The following is a 23,582-nucleotide window of genomic DNA, read 5'->3' on the forward strand; positions in this document are numbered from 1 at the left end:
AGACTGCAAACACATGTTAGACATTTTGTCATTTGGTGGGTGCCTGTAAGTAGGATGATCGAACTGCTTAACAACTGGTACAACACTGACAGACCAGCCAGAGCAGGTGCTGGGCTGTGAACAGTCCATCATGCCATACTAGTACGTGCTAGTGAGTACCAGCCCTGCCTGTAAATAAAAGTATGTGTGTATGTATGTGCACGTGCACATGCACATGTGTACGTACAGAGTGGCCGACTTTGAAGAAGCCTTAGAAACATTTATCCTACCCACTGTTGTGCAGTGGAGGCAACTGAGGCTCATGCCTAAGATTGCGCAGCTAGTGGTAGAGCAAGGTCTAGAAGAACCCAGATTTCCTGCTTTTTATTGAGAGTTCTTTCTACCAAACCATGTTGCACAGTGTGTATGTGTGTGTCTGTATGTGTGTATGTGTTAACATTATATACTCATTATATACATAGTATAATCTTACGGTCTTTGGGTAAAATTAATTATATTCTCAATTTCTTTTATCAATAAGGAACTCTATATCTTTCATAAAAATATAATCTGTCTTTAGTCATATGCAGTGATAAGTTAAATATATAGTCATATCCAAATCTTGTTTTAGCAAATAGCTTAAAATTTACTCTTCAGATCTTTTATCAGAGATGAGAATAAGCTGAAAGACTGACTGAATTCGGTGTCTCTGTCTTCCTCTTTTCATCTTCAGATAAAAGTGTTAATGAAGAGTGAAATGACAAAAAGTTGGGCAAATACAATGAAGAGAGCAGAACCAGAGTTTAGAATATTTATAAATGCTATCCTGGGTACTAAAAAGTCTTAATAATGCAGTCTCTGAAAATAGACAGGGGTTATGTTTTAAGCAAAATAATTTATTGAGACTTAGTTTTTTTTATTATTCAGAAGTTTGATTATAGTGCAAATGAATCATATGCATTATGGATTTGTATATTTATAGTATTGTTATATATTTTTAGATAAAAAAGTTATTGTTTACCTCATTATTTGTATAGAAGAAGGGAAAATCTTGTGGATAAATTTACTAGATTTTGAAAAAATAGAGTTTGCAAAACTACGTATATGGTGGGAAGTTCCTATTTGCATGGAGATGTATTGTACAGTTCCTTTTTGTGGGAGAAGATGAGATTATAGGAGCTGCAGTTATATGTTTAGTAGCATGGTTATAAAAAAGATTTTCAAAAGGTACATGCATCAACTTCTTGCCAGTCTGTGATATGTCATTTTTATGTTTTTCTTTTTTCACCTCTGAAATGAAAACTCTGGTTTTCTTGGATAAAGTAAACAGTGGGAGAAAAATGGATTATTAATTAAAATTCTGTTTGTTATGACAGAGCTGGAAATGATAATGGCTGTGATTTCAATTAAAAATAGCTATCATCTTTTTCTGAGCATGGAGTTCTCTAAGATCTGTCCTTTTATTAAATTTCATGAGTGATTAATGAATGCATGCTAGGTTAAATCCAAACATCACATAAGTGTGTGTGTGTGTGTGTGTGTGTGTGTGTGTGTGTGTATTTCATGTTGAAAGCTCGTCCTTCACTACTCTTCTCTTTCCTCATTTCCTCCACCCCAGTCTCATTCCTACTTTGCTCCTCAGGAGTAACCACTGTTAAAAATTGAATGTGGAGGAGTGACATCAGCATTGTGGCTGAATAAGACACCTCTTGTTCATGTTCCCCTGCTCTACCACCAACAGTTTGGCTTCCATCCACAGACAAAAGTGCCTTTGTGAGAGCTGTTGGATTCAGCATCATACACCAAGGGATCCAAGAGGAGGCTTACCCACCCATGTGTCAGGTAACAGGCATACAGAATTCGGTCCTTGCTGTGGACCCTAGAGTGGCCAGTGAACCAGCTCCAGCGATCCCAGCCATAGCCTGGGAGCCCTTGGAAACACTATCATAAACAGTCACCCAAGGATGAGGGAGAGCCTTTGTGGATGTCCAGATTTCTAGTAGAGAGGTTCCAGCACACTATTAGAGCAAAAAACAAATAGAATTTGGATGTGTTGGAGAGGATAAGAGGAATATTCTAACTTTACTTGCATCACTCTCCCCCAAGGCAGCACAGCCTAGGGCCAAGAGAGATCTTTTTGGCCAGTGAGTTCTCCCACAGGGGAAAGTAAGAGCACATGAGTGATCACCTGGCTTCCACAGTTATGTGGATACTGCCAAAGAGACTCCTTTATCTTTCGCCTCATTCACAGTACTGAATTGTGAACTGCATGATTAGAAGTTGGGAAGAGGCTGGGAGAGCACCCAATAAGACTCTTGGAGGGCATTAAAAGAAGGTGGATCCTACTAACTGCATCATGGATGCTGTCAAAAAACCTGCCTGCCAGCCCCTGGGACACTTTGCCCACAGATCCCTTCATCCCTAGTTCTCTGTGCACCTCACCCCCATGCATACCCACTCTTGGGCTGGTGCTCTGTGTGTGCTCCTGATGGCGGTGGTGACAGTGAGCTTTGGCAGATGGCTAGTGAGCATGTTCAGAAAGCCAGCCTGAAGCTATGGGCCAGGGAGAGACCACAAGCTTGAGCTTTAGTGCCATTTTTGGGAAAACAAAAGGGAGGCTGTCAGCACTTGACTTGATGTGTTGCAAGATCCAGGGAAGGCATACGAGCTTAAGAGTTCTTCCACAAGAGGGAGCAAGAATCATCAAGCAGGTGTATCCTTAGAAGGTGTGAGAAAGCTTCAAATTCCCTAGAAGGGCTGATGGAAGGTATTTCTCTCCTGAAAGCAATTAGTAAAGACTAGAGGAGGTGACTGCTACTTCAAATATGAAGACAGCAACACAAAACATGAAGGATCATGAAAAATCAAGGAAACATGGCATGACCAAAAGATCACAATAATCTTCCAATAACTGATCCCAAACACTTGGAGATATGAGATTTACCCAATAAAGAATTCAAAATGGCTGTTTTAAGGAAACTCAATGGCTACCAAAAGAAAAGGAAAGAAGAAAAAGAAAGACAGACAGACAGACAGACAGACCACATAAAGATAGTTCAGCAAATTCAGGAAAACAATACACAAACTGAGAAGTTTAACAAAAAGGTAGAAATCCTAAAGAAGAACCAAACTGCAATAGTGAGTATCCAATATCAGACCTGATCAAGGAGAAGAAAGAATCAGTGAGACTGAAGGCAGGAACTTAAAAATTATCCAGTCAGAAGAGGACAAAGAATGAAGAAGAGTGCATAATCTATCAGATACCATTAAAAAAAAAAAACCCTCTGTGAATTATTGGGGTTCCAGAAGGAGGAGAGAGGGAAAGGGGGCAGAAAGTTTACTTTCCAAATCTAGGGAGAGATTTGAATGTTCAAGTTCATGAAGATTATAAGTCATCAAACAAACTCAACTTAAAGAATCTTCTCCAAGACAAAGACACATTATAATAAAACTGTCAAAAATCAAAGACAGAGAGTATCTTAAAAGCAGCAAGAGAAAAAGAAACCTGTAACTTATAAGGGAACTTCTGTGAAATTACCAACAGATTTCTTAGCAGAAACCTTACAGCCCAGGGGAGAGTGAGATATGTTTTATTTCAAAATACTGAAATTAAAAAAAAAAAAAGAAAAAACTGCCAACCAAGAATATTCTATACAGAAAAGTTGCCCTTTTGAAATAAAGTATAAATAAAGTCTTTCCCAGACAATCAGAAGCTGGGGGAGTTCATTACCACTAGACCTGACTGTCAAGAAATGCTGAAAGGAGTTCTTCAAACTGAAATGAAAGGATAGTAATTAGTAACATGAAAGTATGCAACACACTGGTAAAGGTAAGTACATAGTCAAATTCAGAATACCCTAATACTGTAATATGTTGGTGTGCTAACTTTAGTATAAAGGTTAAAGGACAAGAGTATTAAAAACAACTACAATGATTTGTTAGTGAGTACGCAATATAACAAGAGGCAAATTGTGACATCCAAAACGGAAAAGTCAGGTAGTTAAAAAGGTAGAGTTTTTGTAAGTGATTACAGTTAAGTTATCAGTGTAAAATAGACTGGTATATCTATAATATGTTTTATGTGAGCCTCATGGTAACCACAAAGCAAAACCAACAGTAGATCTATAGAAGATAAAGAGAGGGAGTCACAGCATACCATTAAGGAAAATTGTCTGTTCACAAAGGAAGGCAGCTAGAGGAAGAAAAGAACAAGGGAACTACAAAACAGCCATAGAACAATTAAGATAGGATTACTAAGTCCTTAACTGTCAATAATTACTCTAAATGTAAATGGATTAAGTTCTCCAATCAAAAGACACAGAGAAGATATGCTTCCTAAAAGGTACTCACTTCAGTTTTAAGAACATACAGGCTCAAAGTGAAGGAATAGAAAAAGATATTCCATGCAAGAGGAAACCAAAAGAGAGCAGGGATAGCTATACTTAGACAAAATAGACTCTAAGCGAAAAACTGCAATAAGAGGCAAAGAACATCATATAATGATAAAGGGATCAATTCCTCAAGAGAGTATAACAATCATAAATACATATGCACCTGATATCAGAGCACCTAAATATATTAGGCAAATACTAACAAATCTGAAGGAAGATAGACAATACAATGATAGTAGGATACTTCAAAAAATGGGCAGAGGAACTGAATAGACATTTTTCCAAAGAAGACATATAAATGGCAATAGGTATATAAAAAGATGCTCAACATCAACAATCATCAGGGAAGTGCAAATCAAAACCACAATGAGATATCACCTCACATCTGTTAGAATGTCTACTCTCAAAAAGTCAGATAAGTGTTGGGGAGAATGTGGAGAAATGGAAACCCTCATACACTGTTTATGGGACTATAAATTGGTGCAGCCACTATGGAAAACAGTATGGAAGTTCCTCAGAAAATTAAAAATAGAAGTAACATGATGCAGCCATCTCTTTTCTGGGTATTTATTCAAAGGAGGTGAAATCACTCTCTTGAAGAGATATGCACTCCCATGTTCTTTGCAGCATTATTTACAGTAGCCAGCATGTGGAGACAACCTAAGTGTCAATCAATGGGTGAATGGAGAAAGAGGATGTGGTATATATATTTATGCACACACACTGGAATATATACACACACACACACATATACATATATACATATACATACACACACAATGGAATATTTTTCAGCTGTGAGAAAAAAGGAAATCCTGCCATTTGTGACAAAATAAATGAGCTTTGAAGGCATTATGCTTAGTGAAATAAGTCAGACAAGAGAAAGACAAATACCGGATGATATCACTTGTATGTGAAATCTAAAAAAGCTGAACTGATAGAAACAGAGAGTAGATTGGTGGTTACCAGGGGCTCAGGAGTGGGGGAGAGGGAGAAATGTTGGTTAAAGGGTACAAACTTTCAGTTATAAGATGACTAATGTGTATATATAGCATGCGATTATGGTTAACAGTACTGTATCATGTACTTAAAAGTTACTAAGGGAATAGATTTTAAAATATTCTCACCACAAAAAAAAAAAAGGTAATTATGTAAGATGATGGAGGTGCTAACCAACACTACTGTGGTAATCATTTTGCAATATACTAAGTGTATCAGTTTTATACCTTAAGTTTACCCAATGTTGTACATCAATTATATCTCAGTAAAGCTGGAAAAAAGTCACTGTCTTTTTAAGGATTTATATACATACGTATCTCTCTATATACCTAAGCATTCAGTTTTGTTTTGCTGTAAATCAGTGGAGTAGTAGCTATATCTTAATCTAACTTGTGCTTTTATCCCCTGGAGATATCCTGGAGGTCTTTTGATCTCAGATATAACTCTAGCTCATTCTTTTAAATGGCTGCTTTGTGTTTTACAGTATGGCTGCTCTATTGTTTTTAAAACTACTCTGCTATATCTATATACTTAGGTTCATTCTAGCTTTTAACTTATCAAATAATGCTTTAAAAAAAAACCTGTTTACAAATGTATTTTTAGTCACATGAGTCAAAGTTTCTATAGATTAGATTCCTAGAAATGGAGTTTCTAAATCAAATGTTCTGTGCATTTGAAGCTTTGTGAGGTTTTGTCAAATTATTCTTCACCTGTGTGTTAGCTAACACTGAAAATTAAATGGTGAAATTGAATTACAAATGGTAAGATGATACTTTTTAAAGAAGCCACATTAACCCTTCTAGAACACAATGGGGTATATAAATAAATAAATGACAAAAAATCATGTGGAGTTGAGGTATGATGCTCCGGGAATTTTATTGTATGTTGCTTGTACATATTGAGTCAGCAAACAAGTTACTGCAAAATGATAATTACCGGAATATTTAAGGGTGGTAGAGTTTTTGAACTTTTGTTCGATGTCTTGTTCTGAACATAGGAAGCATGTGTAGTGGTGGTGAACACATGGTCTGCAGAGCTGAGTTCATTCAGTTCTTCTGCTCCCTATGAGCTAAATAACTACAGAGAAGTAGAGATTAGAATATTTGATCTTCTTCAACCTCAAGTACTGCATTGGTAAATTGAGGCCAATAATTGTCTTTATAGGTTGTTGTAAAATTAACTACCAATAAATGGTAGCTGTTGTTGTTTTTATTCTTCTGTGACAGTGTTATGAAGATAACCATGATTAAATATTTATCTTCTGGATTAAATGGCAGTAGGGCATCCTCTGTATAACAACCAGAAAAAATGTAAACTCTCTGTAGCATCCCATAGCTCAAAGGTTGCTACTTTTCTGATGAACAGAGTCTCTTATAAACATTAGGATTCTTTGTTTTGTTTTCAACTTCTATGCCAAAACAATTTGATGGTATAAGCACACAACTTCATTTCTGACTTGTTCACCATCCTGCCACAAAGCTATTTGGAATGCATACTGATATCTTAGATCATCCAAATTAATTAAGTCTTATCAGGAAACTGATATGCTAATGGCATCCAAGGTCTTGACCAAGTTGACGAAGTCAATACAGATTTTTGCTCTCCACAATTTCCACAATTTCCTACTTCATAATAGTTTAAAGATGATAAATTCTATGTTACTAGAGTCCAAATATTTTCTAGAAATCAGTATGGCTAAGATTAGGCATATGGAAGAGAAAGTAAGTCATTGACATTCTGAACAAGACCTCTAGTTACACAACAGTAGTTGCTACAGTCAGATGTTTCACCTTTCCTTTTGGAGGTGGTGAGAGTGGTGTTGTGATTGAAGAACGATGATTCCATCTCAGTTTCAAACACTGACAGGGAGACCATACAACTGTTGTGCTGGCCTTTTAGAGCTGCTTGCTGAGTTTGATCAGGTATGCCATTAGATGTTGGTGCTTTGCTTCCTTTTTAAAAAAAAATTTTTGTAATATAATTACTTTGAAAATATTTTTAGTGACATATTCAGAAACTCATTATTTCAAAGAAGTATTGGGATGTTCTAAATCATAGAGGTGTTCAAAAAGACAGAGATGTAACCTCATTTACAATGAGAGATGTGAATTGAGAACCTAATTCTGTAAACTTAATGATCCTCTTGTTTGAGATGTTATAATCCTTTGCTGGGCTGATCTGTAGTATTTTATCACCTGGGTCATCTTCTGTCCTTTCTGTACATTCCTGTATTTTTCCCCCCCCAGGCAGATTTGTTTCAAACTCTTTTCATCTAGTCCAACTACTCCAGTTTTAGAACATGTCTCCAGCCCACATTAAGTTTGATCAATCCTTTGTTTCCTTGATATTCTATTTTTTTCCTTTGTTCATTCAAATGGTGCTTGACAACTCATGTACTTTTATGTCCTTTACCTGCATTGCAGAGTAATGCTGATTTCCTTTTCATCTCAGTTCATCCAAACCTAAGCAAGAAGGGAATCAATGCTACCAGTCTCTGGCTCTGTGATTCTAGGATCATAAACACCAACTCTGAGTTATCCTATGGCTTTAGTTACTACCTGTGGTAGACATTGTGGTTATTTCCCCCAAATCCCTTTCATCTTTCTGCTATTGTGTAGTAGCCATTTGATTTGGATGGAACTGATCAGAGGTGGGGCCTGATTAGACTAAGCCATTGATTCTCAACCTTGGCTGCCCATTAGAATCATTTAAGGAGCTTAAAACAAAAGAGACAAATTCAGTCAACCAAATTGTCCCCTGCAGAAATGTCTTGGAGTAGAGCCTGAGCATTGGACACTTTCTAAATTCCCAGCTGAAGCCAACATGCAGCCAGTGTTGAGAACTGGTCTACCCACCAGGGTATTTCCATCTTCTCTGCTACTTATATTGATTTAAGAAACTCAAACCTAGACCAGTCAGCTTGTGCCATTCCCCAAGCTACATGAATTGGTTGTGATGGATATAATCAGCCCAATCGACTTAACCCAGGACTTTAGTTTTATGGATATGGAAGTGTTCTCTGTTTTATCTCTTTGTTGTGAAGAAACCTTGCCTTGGGATGAAATTCTTACTTACGGGAGTACAGAACTCCTTGAATGAGTTTCTAGTCTCAGCCGGTTTCTCAAGACTCTCTCCTGGACCATATTTTAGTCAGCCTCTGAGCTGTCTTCTCTACTAGGCCTTGACTTTGGCCTACCATGTCTGTGTCTGTCTATGCTGAGTCCAGTTTTAGCAAGAATCTTGCTAAGTCAGTTCCCGTAAAAGTTCCATGAGAAAAGTCTGTACTGGCTGACTTCTTTCTGTAGTTCCTATCATGGAGACTTGTACCTAAGCTTTGCACATAGATGAGTTTGCTTAAGATCTGTTCAGTTGATCAGTATTTACTGAGCATTCACTATGTACTAGATGCTGTGCTAGGTGCTGGGGATACAATAATGAACAAAAGAGAGATGATCCTTGTCTTTTGAAGGCTTGAAACCCAAATCTGTTTCTATTATATCAAACATTGTAGGAAAACTTCTAGTTTGTTATGTGCATATAATATAGCTGGACAGATTCTCTAAAAAGCTGTCCCATATCATTTTTGTATGCGGTTAAGTTGTACATAAGTAAGCAAATCTATTCATTGCAACATAGCTGCTGCTTAAGATAACCGTTGAGGCTAGAGGCCTTACTTGGTTAGCATATGAGCAGCAGGCAGCAGAGGTAGATCTTTCTGCAGGAGGCTGACAGAGTACTGCAAGAACTTCCCAGTAAACCCACATGAATTTTGCATTGCTTTGTATATCCAAGGAAGAGCCTTGGTTGCTTGAACATATCCTGTGGTGGCAATATGGCAAAGTAGTTAAGAATGTGAACACTGGAGCTAGAATGCTTGAGTTTGAATCCTGGTTCTACCACTTAGCGCTCTTTGGCAACAGACAAGTTGCATAACTTCTCTGTGTTTTATATCCTTATTTATCTAAAAAATGGGAATAATAATAATGCTTATCTTTTAGAGTGGTTAAGAGGAATATAAAAACTTTAGAATGGTTGCTGGCACAAGGTAAGCCCTTATATCACTGTTTGCTATTTGATGATGTTGAAGACATCAAATAAAAGATAGACCCATTTATTTACCCATAAATTCTCTGAGTTTATGGCCGTCTTATTATGCGATCTTTTAAAATATGAGAATCTTTGTGTGTATTTTGAAGAAGAGAGTAATCTTGGAGATTAACTTGTACTTTCCTTTTTCCACCCATGAGAGAGGGGAGATTATCATCATCACTGGGCTCCCATCCTGCTTTGTAGGGCCTGTGAGCATACGGTGCTGTGCAGTTTGTTAAGTAGGCATTCCCTGCTCTCATGGAGTTTACTTTCCAAGGTGGACAGTATCAGTTTAGATGATTAAGTAAAGGTCATAAAAACAGTGGACTATGTCCAGACTCTTTAAACATAGAAAATGTCCTATATAATGGAAATTTACAGTAATACAACCCATTAATATGTAGAATTTCATATAGGGTGCATATATCTCATTCACAGGTTTGTACTAAATACCTAGAGGAAATCACAATAGAATCATATAGTATGGACCTCTAGAAGAGCAATTGGCATATTTATACTGGGCAGAGGTAATTACTTTCAGACAGGGATAGAGGAGTTGGAGAGTAAAAGTTAATCCTGTAAATTGTATAAGGTGAAAGAAAAATGATCCTGTGGCTAATGCTTAATGAGGCAGTGTGACACCATGGGAAGACCATGGATTTGGGGGTGAGAATGACCTGGGCAGATCATGGCTCAGCTACCTACAAACTGTGTGGCCTCTCTGGCGTTCTGTGAATTCTAAGGAGAACTGTGTTCCCTTCCAACTGTAGCTGCAGAAAGAGTCAGATTTGTGGCTCACCTTACAAGCAAGTGTATTTAGTTGTGCTTTTTAGCTTCAGTCCTGGCTTTTTTTTTTTTTTTTTTTTAAATCTCACAATTGTTCTTGCCTCTTTTTTTTTTTCCTACTTTTTAAAAATGCCTTCCTGTATGCTTATAAATGGAACAAGATTGTATTGGTTTACTAGGGCTACCATAACAAAATAGCACAGCTTGGGTGGCTTAAACAACAGAAATGTATTTTCTCACAGTTCTGGAGGCTGGAAGTCCAAGATTGAGGTGTTGACAGGGTTGATTTCCTCTGAGGCCGCTCTCCTTGACTTGCAAATGGCTGTCTTCTCCCCCTGTCTTCACATGGTCCTTCCTTTGTGCACACACACATCTCTGTCCTAATTTCCTCCTCTTATAAGGACACCAGTCATATTGGATTAGGACCCACCAAAAACACCTTGTTTTAATGTAATCACCTTTCAAGACTCAAATGTGTCTCCAAATACAGTCACATTCTGAGGTACTAGGGTTAGAACTTGAACATATGAATTTGCAGAGGACACAGTTCAGCCCATGGCAGTGATTAAAACAATAATAACCTCTCTCATAAATTTCCTTAACTGTAAAATGAGGATATAAAAACGATTACCTTGTTCTGTGTATAATTATTGTGATGATTATAATGAGATAGATTCAAGTCACTTGCCTAGCACAATTGAGTCATATAATAGGTAATTTTGCAATTGTTGAATATCTTCCTTTCCTACTTTTTGGCAGGGGAGAGAAAGTATGAAATTGCTTGATAGAAAGAAGGGATATAGACCTTATCTGCATAAGTGATGGGGTGTGAGTGTTTCAAGTGTGAGAGACAACTGGGGTAGCCAGGGAAGGAGTGGGGAAGTGGAGAAAAAGTTTTTATTTACTTTGGAGTATGAGATGATCGAGAAAGTAAAGGAGCTGAGGTGGCTTGAGGTAGGCTTTGAGGTTGGGTCTACTCCAAAACCCAAAATGTCCAAAGAAGAACTTAGCCCTGAAGCAAGAGAACATCAGCAATAGTGTTAAGAATTGTAGACTGAAAGGGATCATAATTCAATTTCCTTTATTTTATGGAAGAGAAAACTGGAATCCAGAGAACTTAACTAATGGGCTAAAATCACACAGCTAGGCAACTGGTGGAAGACTTACCAACTTGGAAAAATTGTGTCCATGATTGGGAGGAGAAGAAAATGATAAGTTGATGAAAATGTCTGAATTCTACCAGAATGTTAGAGCTGAAGCTGTATCTTATTTATTATGTATCTCCAGTGACCAAGGGTGTGTCCAACATATATATAATATTCAATGATGTTTGCTAGGTTGATTCAAAATGAATACTGAATTTACAAGAGACTTGTTAAACCATAGGTGTACATTTTTGTGAATAAAATAATGTAGCATATTTATGAAATATGAAATGTCTTTTGTGTCATCATGAAAATCAATATTCCAAAAAAATACATTAATAAGTGAATGTCTTAAGACTGCTGGATATAAGGGTGATACTCAAAAATCAACTATATTTCTTTATACCAGTAGCAAACACATACTTAGGAATGACTGGTGGGAGTGTAGGTTGTGTAGTCACCTTGGAAAACTGGCAATATTCATTAAAGTGAGTATACTCTTACCTTATGGCCAAGTATTTACTCTTCTAAGTAGTGTATATGTCCAAAAAGAGCATGTGCATGTATGCATCAAAAATCATGTGCAGGAAAGTTTGTGGCTGCATTGTTTGAAAGAGCTAATAAGTAGAAACTACACAAATGTCCATCAGCAGTAGAATGAGTCAGTAAATTGTGTCATATTCACATAATGGATATGATACAACAATCAATATACTACAGCTAAAGAAAACATGTGGATGGATGAATCTTGTAAACCATGAAGGAGCCCAATCACAAAAGAATATATACATTATAATGCCACTTATATAAGGCTCCAGAAACAGGCAAAGGTTCTATGATGCTAGAATCAGAATACTGGCTACTTTTGGAAAGGTAAAAGAGGATACTCTTTCTTGATTGAGGTGAACACTTATTTGTATCCTTTTCTGTATTTGTTATAATTAAATTATAAAAGGCTTAAAAGTATGTAGAAGTTTCTGTGTTAAATTTTTATATATTACTGCTTAAAGCTTAAAAATAGTAGCACATGATTATTTTAAATGAGACTGAAGCAGCTATTATAAAATGTATAGCTGCTTCAGTAAGTGTATTTAAATGTATAGCTGCCTCAAAAAATAAACAAAATTTAAACAGACATCCCCACCCAGTCTGCTACCCTTTTTTTGGTTCAGTATCTTTTTTGTACTTCTACTTGTCATTTATTTATGGAATTGTATTCTTAGCAAACAAAACAGTACAGTATGCAGTGTAGCTTTTCAATATTTAAATATATAGTTATTTCTCTCATAGAACTTTTAAGGTATCAAAAAAGAATTAAGCTCAGAACTGTGTGTATAATATCCCAATTTCTCTATCTTTCTGTCTGTCATCATCTCTGTATGTAAAGTAAAAACTGGAAGAATATAAGCTATAAGCAAACTTTCTTCTGAGAAGGGAATAGACTTTTATTCCTACTTTTATACATTTGATATTTGAATTTTTTACAATAAGCATGGATCACTTTTTTAGTTTAAAAAAGGTACATTTTTAGAGAATTAAGCAAAAAGATCTTAGTTATTAAAATATTTTGTACCCTAGAAGTAGAAAAAGTCTCAACCTTTTTTCCTTTTATGCTTATTAAAAATGTATAAAACCTATTAATTGAATGCTGTCAAGAGAAATGCCAATAATTTTGATCTTTAAATTCTTACTTAATATAATTGCTTATCTAAGATACAAAACTTTGATTTATGTGGTTGTGTTTCTCCTCTTTTTTGAAATTTCTACAGTAAGCAGTATTCCCTTTGTAATAAAAGCATATTTAAGTGGGTATAGAAGGAACATATCTCAACATAACAAAAGCTATTTATGACAAACCCACAGCAAACATAATAGTCAATGATGAAAAGTTGAAATCCTCCCCACTAAAATTGGAACAAGTCAAAGATGTCCACTCTCACCACTTCTTTTCAGCATAGTATTGGAAGTCCTAGCCATAGCAATCAGAAAAGAAAAATAAAAAGGAATCCAAATTGGAAGAGAAGAGGTAAAATTGTCACTATATGTGGAAGACATGCATAGAAAACCCTAAAGGCTTCACGCAGAAACTACTAGAGCTGATAAAATAATTTGGTAAGGTAGCAGGATACAAGATTAACATACAGAAATCAGTTGCATTTCTTTACACTAATAATGAAATATCAGAAAAAGAAAATAAAGAAACAATCCCTTTTAAAATTTCATCTGAAAAAATAAAATACTTAGGAATAAATCTGACCAAGGAAGTGAAAGACTTATATGCGGAGAACTACAGAACATTCATTAAGGAAATTAAAGATGACTTAAAGAAATGGAAAGATATCCCATGTTCTTGGATTGAAAGAATTAATATTTTTAAAATGGCCATACTACCCAAAGCAATCTACAGATTTAATATGATCCCTATCAAATTACCCAGGACATTTTTCACAGAATTAGAACAAATAATCCTAAAATTTGTATGGAATCACAAAAGACCCAGAATTGCCATAGTATTACTAAAGAAAAAGAATGAAGCTGGAGGAATAACCCTCCCAGACTTCAGACAATACTACAAAGCTATAGTAATCAAAGCAATGTGGTATTGGCACAAAAAACAGACATATGAATCAATGGAACAGAATAGAGAGCCCAGAAATAAACCCCCACACTTATGTTCACTTAATCTTCAACAAAGGAGGTAAGAATATACAATGGAGAAAAGACAGTCTCATCAACAAGTGGTGCTGGGAAAGCTGGACAGCCATATGTAAATCAGTGAAATTAGAACACTCCCTTACACCATATGCAAAAATAAACTCAAAATGGCTCAAAGACTTAAACATAAGACAAGACACTATAAACTTCATAGAAGAAAACACAGACGAAACACTTTCTGATGTAAATCTTAGCAGTGTTCTCCTAGGGCAGTCTACCTAGGCAATAGAAATAAAAGCAAAAATAAACAAATATGACCTAGGTAAACTTACATGCTTTTGCACAGTGAAGGAAACCATAAGCAAAACAAAAAGACAGCCTACAGAATGGGAGAGAATATTTGCAAATAATGTGACTGACAAGGGCTTAATTATAACAGCTTATGTATATAAGCAGCTCATACAGCTTAATAACAACAGCAGCAAAACCCAATCCAAAAATGCAAAAGATCTAAACAAGCAGTTCTTCAGTGAAGATACACAAATGGCCAATAGGCACATGATAAAATGCTCAATATCACTAATTATCAGAGAAATGCAAATTAAAACTATAATGTATCACCTTACATCAGTCAGAATGGCCATCATTAAAAAGTCCACAAACAATAAATGCTGGAGAGGGTAAGGAGGAAAAGGAGCCCTCCTACACTGTTGGTAGGAATGTAGTTTGGTGCAGCCATTTTGGAAAAAACAGATTTCTCAAAAAACTAAAAATAGACTCACCATATGATCCAGCAATCCCACTCCTGGGCATGTATCTGGAGGGAGTTCTAATTTGAAAAGATACCTGCACCCCAAAGTTCATAGCAGCACTATTTACAATAGCCAAGACATGGAGACACCCTAAGTGTCCATCAACAGATGACTGGATAAAGAAGTTGTGGTATATTTATATAATGGAATACTACCCAATGATAAAAAAGAGTAAAATAATGCCATTTGCAGCAACATGGGTGGACCTGGAGATTATCATTCTAAGTGAAGTAAGCCAGAAAGAGAAAGAAAAATACCATATGATATCACTTATATGTGGAATCTAAGAAAAAAAAAAAAAAAGGCAAAGGAACTTATTTACAAGACAGAAACAGTCTCACAGACATAGAAAACAAATTCATGGTTACCAAAGGAGTAGAAGGCTGTGGGAAGGGATAAACTGGCAGTTCAAGATTTGCAGATACTAGCTACAATATATAAAATACATAAACAACAATTTTTTACTGTATAGCATAGGAAACTATATTCAATTATCTTGTAGCCGATAATGAAAAAGAATATATATGTATATGTACGACTGAAACATTATGCTCTACACCAGAAATTGACACAACATTGTAAACTGACTATATTTCAATTTAAAAAAAAATATTTAGGTGAGGAAAATCTTTATTATTTCAATCTTTGCTTATGAGGTTAATATGTTGTACTTGTAAAGGATTTTTCTCCACAGTATTTATTGTTCTTTTGTTCCAACTGGGAAGGGAAAAGCCAGACTGGACACTATAAAAAGTTATTTTGTGAGGTGCTATTTTTCTAATGGTATTATTCAGAATAGCTAAAAATATACACAATAGATCTTGAGGAAAATGTAAACTACTGGAATACAGTTCTCTTAGCGGTATATTTTTCTTTCCAAAGTCAAAGGCATTTGACTTATGAGTATGCTCCCAAGGGTGTGCTAGTCTCCCTCCTTTTCCTCCTCAAATTTCCTAATTGCGTTTTTAGCTTGTGTAATTGTATTTGTCCTTTGTATACATAAATATACAAACTATTTTAAAATAAATTCCATTTGGTGGCTGATTAGTTTTATGCATTTGAATTGGATGGTGATAAGAGGTCACAGGTCTTGTAAATATCCTTGGAAATTAGGAAATTACTTAGAGATCATGCCCTTTTGACTAGATTCATTCTCAACTTGGAAATAGCTTAGCTTTCACCCTCCTCCACCCTTCTGCAAAGTGGTTTGAATTATCTAGCTTAAGTGAATAAAATCAGAAATTTTGAGGTTTATTTTTCTTTAAAAATATAAACTGAGTGTTAGTATTTTTCAGACAATTAAGAGCTAACATCTAAGGGCTTTGGTTATAGTTTTTATGCTGCTGATTAGGTATTCCTCAGTGGTGATTAGTGAATGTACAAATGCAATCATTTGGTAGGGCTTAATCATTCATATGAGAGAAGTTAGTTACCCAGAAGGAGAAATTGAAGCTTGTATAACTTCCATTAGCCTTATTTTTTTAATAGCAAAAAAATAAGAATAATTTTTGACTAAATTAGGAATATTGAGTCATATAAGATAAATTGTAGTTTAAAAGAAATAGAGAACCTGGGGAGATATATGAATATGTTGCTCTACTGTGTAGTATATTGTCTGTAGTATATTGTCTGTAGTTTATTGTCAGTAGCTTATGAATAATTGGCCCTTACCAAACCAGGACAGATTTCCCTCAGAGAAGGAGAGTAGAAAGTACTACCTCAAAAAGTACATCTCCTTTTTCTTTGTACTGGGTGACTGAGCCCCACAATTACAGCAGGGGCAACAGGGAGGAAATATCTCTTTTCCCAGGTTTACTACATTACTCAAAGTTGAGAAGAAGAGAGAGATGTGGCTATTCCTTTTTAAAAATAGGTGATCTGAGGCAAGGGTAGAGTGGAATGCCTGTATTTGGGCAATGCTGTATTCTTCTCTGGTGAGATGGGTTACAGGGCCTGAGTCCTGAGGGCGAGGCCTGGAGATGGGGTTTGAGTGCCTTGGAATGATGAGCTAGGGGTGTCTGGGTGGGAGACCACTGACTGCTTATGTTCAGCACTGTACGGTGGTGTGACTGTTAGATTCAAGGGTGGTTCTTCAAATGTGTTTTTCAAAAGCTTAGGTTTGTAGGCTTCCCCAGAGGACCAGCTTCTTCTTGGGGATTGTTTTATTCTAACCTAATTCACAATTGCTGATATGTAAATCAGAAGGCTATATAGCTCTTCCAGCTTTCTAGCCCAGAGTTCTGGGTCTTTACTCCTAGGGTGACCAGTTATCCCAGTGTGCCCAGAACTCTTGTGGTATTAGCACTGAAAGTGCTGCTTCCAGAAAAACCTCTCAGTCCCAGAGGGATGGTTGATCACCTGTTTTACTTCCCTGCGCCTCTTAGCAGCTATAGCATGGGAGGAGGGGAAATACATTCTCACAGCCACTGTGTACAATCTCTTCCTTGTAGTACAGGTAACAGAACAGCCTTTGCATAGCAGTGCAACCTAGGATGCGGTTTCAGGAAGGAAGAATGTTGCTACATCTCAGGTGTGCCCAGTTATTGCTTGTCTGATCATCAATTGCTATGGAACAAATGACTGCAACATTTGGAGGCTTAAAAGAACATTATTTCATTATCCCTTTTGGTTTCTGTGGTTCTGGGATTTGAGAAAAGCTCAGCTGGCAGTCTGGCTCCCTCACTATGATAATGGCCACAACTGGAACAGCTGGGAACTGGTCAGACACTCTGTCTTCATGTCATCTCAAGCCCATCTGTATGGGCTACTTTAAGCTCTCCTGTGGCTTGATTACCTCTGTGTAGGTGATGCTTACCTGGGTTCCAGAGCGAGTATTCCAGCCAACAAACTGACTCAGGTGGCATATCAGATATTATTGCATAGCATCATTTTCACCATAGTCACAAGATTCAAGGGGGGAGCAGAGACCCCACTTCTTGATGTTTGGAAGGTCAACATCACAATGTGTTGGGATGGAGAGCTTATTGCTGTCTTTGGAAAATATAATCTGCCATAATTACCTTAGCCTCTAAATGCAGTTTTTCATTAGTGAAAGTAGTTAAGTTATTAAAATACAATTTTTTTCTTCATGAATTTTCATAGTGCAATTTTTATTTCAAATGAAATGAAACACCAGCCTATAAATGTTTCTTGAATTGTTCTGAAAACTGCTCACCATTTTTCTACTGGAATAAGTATGTTTATATGTGTGTGTGTGTGTGTGCACGCGTGCGTGCATGTGTATCCCCAAAAAGCCAACTGACCAAGATAGGTGTAACAAAAATTCATTTGTTTTCATAGTAAGAGTTTTAGGGTGTGTGTGTGTGTGTGTGTGAGTTTCCATGCACACATGCACCCAGGAGGATGGAAAGGAAAGAGTAACTAGGAGGAGAAAAGAACAGCAGTGGTACAGGATAATTCAGATTGAAGCCAGGCATCCACAACTGGAAAGAACTCTGAAGACATTGAAGGCTGGAGAGGGAACTAAGGGGCAAGGGCAGTGGCAGTCATTTAGATGTGAAGGGCAGGAATACCTATAGCATCACTTTAGTATGATCATTTGGTTTAAAATGTGGATGATAATGTTCTGATGCAGCTTTCCTAGACTGTCTGTCTCCCATTGTGATGCTTAAGACCCATGAGTTATTCTTTTTGGTAGCCTCCAGCTTCTTACTTAAGAGTAATGGAAATTGGGATTGAAAAAAAAATCTACTGTGGTTATTTAGGGAATTTGCTGACAACACTGTTTTAACAAAGTTTCAGGAGGGCATGCTGCAAATCTTAATTTTATGAAACTGATATTTCTTGGCTTGTTACATGTTTAATATTGCAAAGTTTATGATTCTTACATGAGTTCTGTTGTTTGTCCTAAACTCATTATTTTATTCAGGAAAATTTCAAAAATTAAAAAAAAAGGATAGCAGAAAGATTATAATTTTAAGCCATCATTTGTTTTAAAATATATTTTATGTGTTTGGATTGTAGGAATACTGTAATACAGTCCAGCTAGATTCTGGGATAGATTATCGGAAAAGAGAACTTCCTGCTGCAGGAAAGCTCTACTACCTGTAAGTTTTTTAAAATTTTAATTTGTAAGTTTAATACGTAATAACCAACCAGGAAAAGATAAGAAAAATAAGCAGGGGAATTATTAGAACATGAAAGGCTAGTTCTGAAGCCTGTGATTTTTAAACTATAAAATGTTATAATGTTAACTTCTTTAATCTGTGTTTTTTTGCCATCCACATTTGCATGATTTATAACGTGTGATTGGAGGAAACCCTAATTAGTTTTTGGGGGAGTAATGATGACAGATGGTTAGAAAGTAATGACTATCCTCTTGTAAGAAACTCTAGTATTAAGAGAATATCTTTATTGTGCTAAAGTAATTAATTATTTGTGGACATCTTCTGACAAATGTGTCATTTCTGTTCCCTGAAAATTGTTTTATTTTGTTAGACAATCTGTTTGTATTTATCATTGTTGATTGACTTCCATACATAACTATGTAAAATATATATGCACAAATACAACTGGATGTATTTTGTCTTTTAAAAGCTCAGTCTCCTGAGTAGGAGCAATTTATAATAATGGATGTATTTAGCATGTGCAGTTAATGCTGAAAAACAAATATAGTTCATTTTAAAATGTCATTTGTGAGAACTTGAAAGGAAAAAGTGCTTGACAAATGCAAACTGTTGTTTAGCATATGCTGCCAGTGTTGGGCACATAGTGGATTCTCAGTAAATAGGTCTGTCTAGGGGCTAATTGTGATTTAACTCAAAGGCATGTTTCTGCTAATTTAAATTTTGATGACAACGTGCATATGAGAGGTTCAGAAAAGTTCTCGTCTCTGCCACCTTGTAAGCAGAAGTACTTTACTGTTTTTGAAGCAGAAATTAGCTAGAAAAATCACATAATTAAAATTGCATATTTTACAGTGTACCAAGGGGATTATTTCAGTTTATTATTCAGATTCTCATGATTATTATAGGAGGTTCTTCATCTGCCCTTAAGTACTTTGTCTTTAAAGTACTTTATAATTTTGAAAAATTCTTAGAGCACTTTTTTTTTCTGCTTTAACTTGGACTTTTTCTCCTCAGCTCCTTTTATGTGTATGTTTTCTGGTCTTTTAATTTTTCTGTTATTCTCAAGCTTTCCCTGATTCTTTGCTACCTATTTCTTGATATGCCTAGTGTATGGTACTTAGAAAATAATTTATTATTTTTCCTTTATTATTTTTCAGTGAAGGTAATCCTTGTTCCCTATTTTCCCACAAAATGTATTCTTATGTGAAAGAATGAAAACATTTTCCTAAAGGGAAGTTCCTTAAACTAAGATGGTTGTCTGGGTCTAAATCATGAAATTTGTTTCTCAGTGTTAGAGAGGTCTCAGTGGAATTTACAGGAGGTGGAAATCCTGCTTTTGCTTGGAGCAGAGCCACTTTCTCTCTGACCTACCCTGTGTTGCTTCTTCCTCTTCCTGATAAAAGTACTAAAAACACAGTGAAATTCAGGTTTGTGCTTTAAACATAGACTGGAGGAAATCAGAATCTAACAATGTCCCAGAGTCCAGGAAACTAGAATCTACAAAAGATGCCATGAAACTCTGGAACAGCTTCCTTAAAAATATATGAATTCTTTAACCCTCAAAGAAACTAGATTTTTTCATGGATTTTACATCAAGAGAGCTTTACCTAGTCTGATAACCAAGAATAGAGAGCCTGGAGGATGTGTGTTCATAGAGCTAAGACAGATACATGTCCCTGAAGAGAACTGGGAATTAAAGTCATCTTAGAAGTGGGAGAATAATATCAGGTGCCAAAATGGGATGCTAGAGATGTCTTTTATAGTGTTTCACATTGGCCCTTGTATAGAACTTCTTTCATGAAAGAGTAAAAGAAAAGTTTCATTTTAGCTTGTTCTTACAGGAAAACTTATTAATTTCCCCTCTATAATGGATTTTAATGTGCCGTGCTATATATTGCCCTATTAAAGCATGTGTTTAAAAAAGCGTGTTTAATAAAAGCGTGTTTCTCTTTATTACCCTTTGCCTAAACATCTGGAATTGATTTCTGAGTATGCAAGTCCAGACTACCCCCTTGTCAATCTCACTGACACCCCAACTACCTGAAAAGAAAAACAAAATTCTCACTTCCCTCCAGGGGAACACCAAGCACTATCTCAGAATTTTATATGAACAGAATCCCACAGTCATTAATTCAATATTTTATTAGTCTAACTTTCCAAAAGCCAATTGAAAATACCCCAAAACTCAATCCAACTAATATCGAGAGTTACCAGAGATGTTAAAAACTGCTCCAAAAGTTAACATGGAACAATTTCTATAACCGATAATATTGTCTACATTACACAAGAAATAATTCATACAAGCCATTGTATGTTTGTATGTAATCTATTTCAGTTGTAGTTTTATATCACATTAAATTTAGAAATCCTAGAGTACTTTTATAAATAAGTTCCAGATGTTTTTGTCTCATTCCAAGAAATTTTTGATCTCATATAAAACAAACTTAAGAGAGAATTTAAATTTATTATGTTACAAGCTTGAGCTTGAAGCCAAATATCCAAACTTTTGCAAAGATCAAAATACCCCATGGTTGTCTATTTTTTCATTCTGTGATCTCCCCAGAGGTGAGCCCAAAGTCACTTTCTTCCTGGTTTATTGGTGGATTGGGCTCAGTAAGATTTCTATGAGGGGACTATGTTTTGCCAAAATCCATACAGGTCAACCAAGCATTGGGCTTCCTGTTTACACTTGGGTGGAGGTGTGGACAGTAGTTTATTTTGAACTACCTGGTGTTTGCCAAGGTAGGCCCCATCTCATGCTTTTCAAAAAATTTAACTGCTTCAGATTTGCTCTCTGCTATGGGGCCACTAGAGGTTATCATTTTATATATGCAACAATGAGCATCTCCTTTCCGACAGGAAATACCACTGCTGAGGGGTCCATGGGATGCTACCCCAGACCATTTTATTGTCAATTCTGTGAAGGGTTATGTTTTCCTGGAGAGAGGAGATCAGGTCAACTTGGACTTCCCCTCACTCTCTGTTTTCCTTTTCATTCAGGAGCTGAGTTGTATAGGTTCTTTTTTCTACTAAATCTGTTGAAGGAACTTGAAGACGGTTCCTATTCAAACACTGTAACTCATTGTACTCACATTCAAACACCTTACCCCCAGCATAGAAGCCATGGTCTCAATGGAAGATTTTAAACTGAATCAAAAAGGGTTCAGGGGCCTTGGATTTGATTTTACTCTATTTATGAAGTAATGGGTTTACCTGTATTATTTCACGGATGCTGGCAGAAGACTCAAGAAACCCGGGTCTGAGACAAGGGTTTATAACTCTCGGCACAGATAGCATGTTGAATCCATTGCCTCCTTGCTGCCTAGTCCCATTGAGGAGTTCTGCAGAAGGCCCAGATGGATGCCTGCACAGGCATGAGTTATGTTGCAGAAGAGGAGCTCTGAGTTTAGGGAATGTAACATTTTATAGCCAGAAGTAAGCAAGCCTGCTTTTTGTCTCAAGGGAGACATTGCCTCATCCCTCAGGGTGTCTTGCTGCAAACAACCTTAAGAAATGGCTAGGTCCTTGCATTCTTGGCATACTCGGCAAGATGTGTAGGTGAATGAGAGACCCAGGGAGGACTGTGTCTCCTAACAGGGGAAATTAACCCAACTTTTAACCTTAAATAAGCCAGGCTTTCTCCCTTTATTTCATACACCAAAGTCATCCACCACTTCAACAAAATTATATCTGAATATGCTGTTCAGTTATTTAATACTTCAGTTAAATTGTCTCATGACCATTTCAACTTCATGTATATAGGGACCGTGGATCATACTGAAATGATGAAAAATATGTCACAACTTTTCAGACACAGCCCAAATATTCACATATTTTTACCTGGCCAGTATATGTATAGTACATATTTTCATCCATCTTTTGAACAGTTTTCAAAAAGGAGTTTCTTCTTGTATACTTTTACCAGTGGAAACTTCATGTCTCAAGTACTCTTTAATTTTCCACTTGGGAAACATCTATTCCAAATGGGAAATTATTTCTAAGGATATGTCTTTGAACACCATTAAAAAAAGTTTACTGGCTAAAAACACACAGTTTCAAGGTTATAGCTCTGTTTTAGAAGAAAAGTCTGTGAAAACAGACTGGAACTCACTCATGTTAAAACTTACTTCCCCACGATTAAAAACTTCTTGATTCTTGTCTGTGATATTCCTACACACACTAACTGGAATAATCATCAATGACAATTTAAAACATTTCTTAGCTCAATTTTCACATCTTCTCATACTTGAAACATTGGCCGAGATCTGTCTTCTGCCTGGAAAGTCAGCAGACTTTCTAGGACATCTTGGGACCTTCTCCTCATCCCCCACCACTACTATTCCACATGCTTCTGTCACAGATATTGGAATCTATAGTTTTAGTCTTAGTTTTTCTTACCAGTTAGAGTATCACCCAGTCATTTCCTATTTCAGTTCCCACTGAAGAACCTCTGAAACATCTGCCAATAGAAGCAACTTGGAAATTGTTAAGTCTAGCCCCCTTCGTTGTAGACTGATTTGTTTCACTTCCATGTACTAGATGGCCCAGAGTCCTCACAGCAGGCTGTGTGCATATCCTATTGAAACAATCAATCTCGTCATCTGCAACAAAGCTTTTTGGACTGATGCCAAACGTGGG

At 36.4% G+C, this 23,582-nt stretch overlaps 1 protein-coding gene across 8 annotated transcripts in view; it reads left to right on the forward strand.

Annotated features, from left to right (window-relative positions):
- Nucleotides 1-23,582, forward strand: part of AFG1L (AFG1 like ATPase) — a 201,920-nt gene that overhangs the window by 112,011 nt on the left and 66,327 nt on the right. For all 8 annotated transcript variants that reach the window (XM_032484645.1, XM_032484647.1, XM_032484646.1 and 5 more), the window contains one exon: nt 18,841-18,923. In XM_032484645.1, coding sequence (XP_032340536.1) covers nt 18,841-18,923 — 83 coding nt within the window. The remainder of the gene's footprint in view (nt 1-18,840; nt 18,924-23,582) is intronic.

This window comes from Camelus ferus, chromosome 8 (genome assembly GCF_009834535.1).
Source record: "Camelus ferus isolate YT-003-E chromosome 8, BCGSAC_Cfer_1.0, whole genome shotgun sequence".
In the NCBI taxonomy this organism is placed as follows: domain Eukaryota; kingdom Metazoa; phylum Chordata; class Mammalia; order Artiodactyla; family Camelidae; genus Camelus; species Camelus ferus.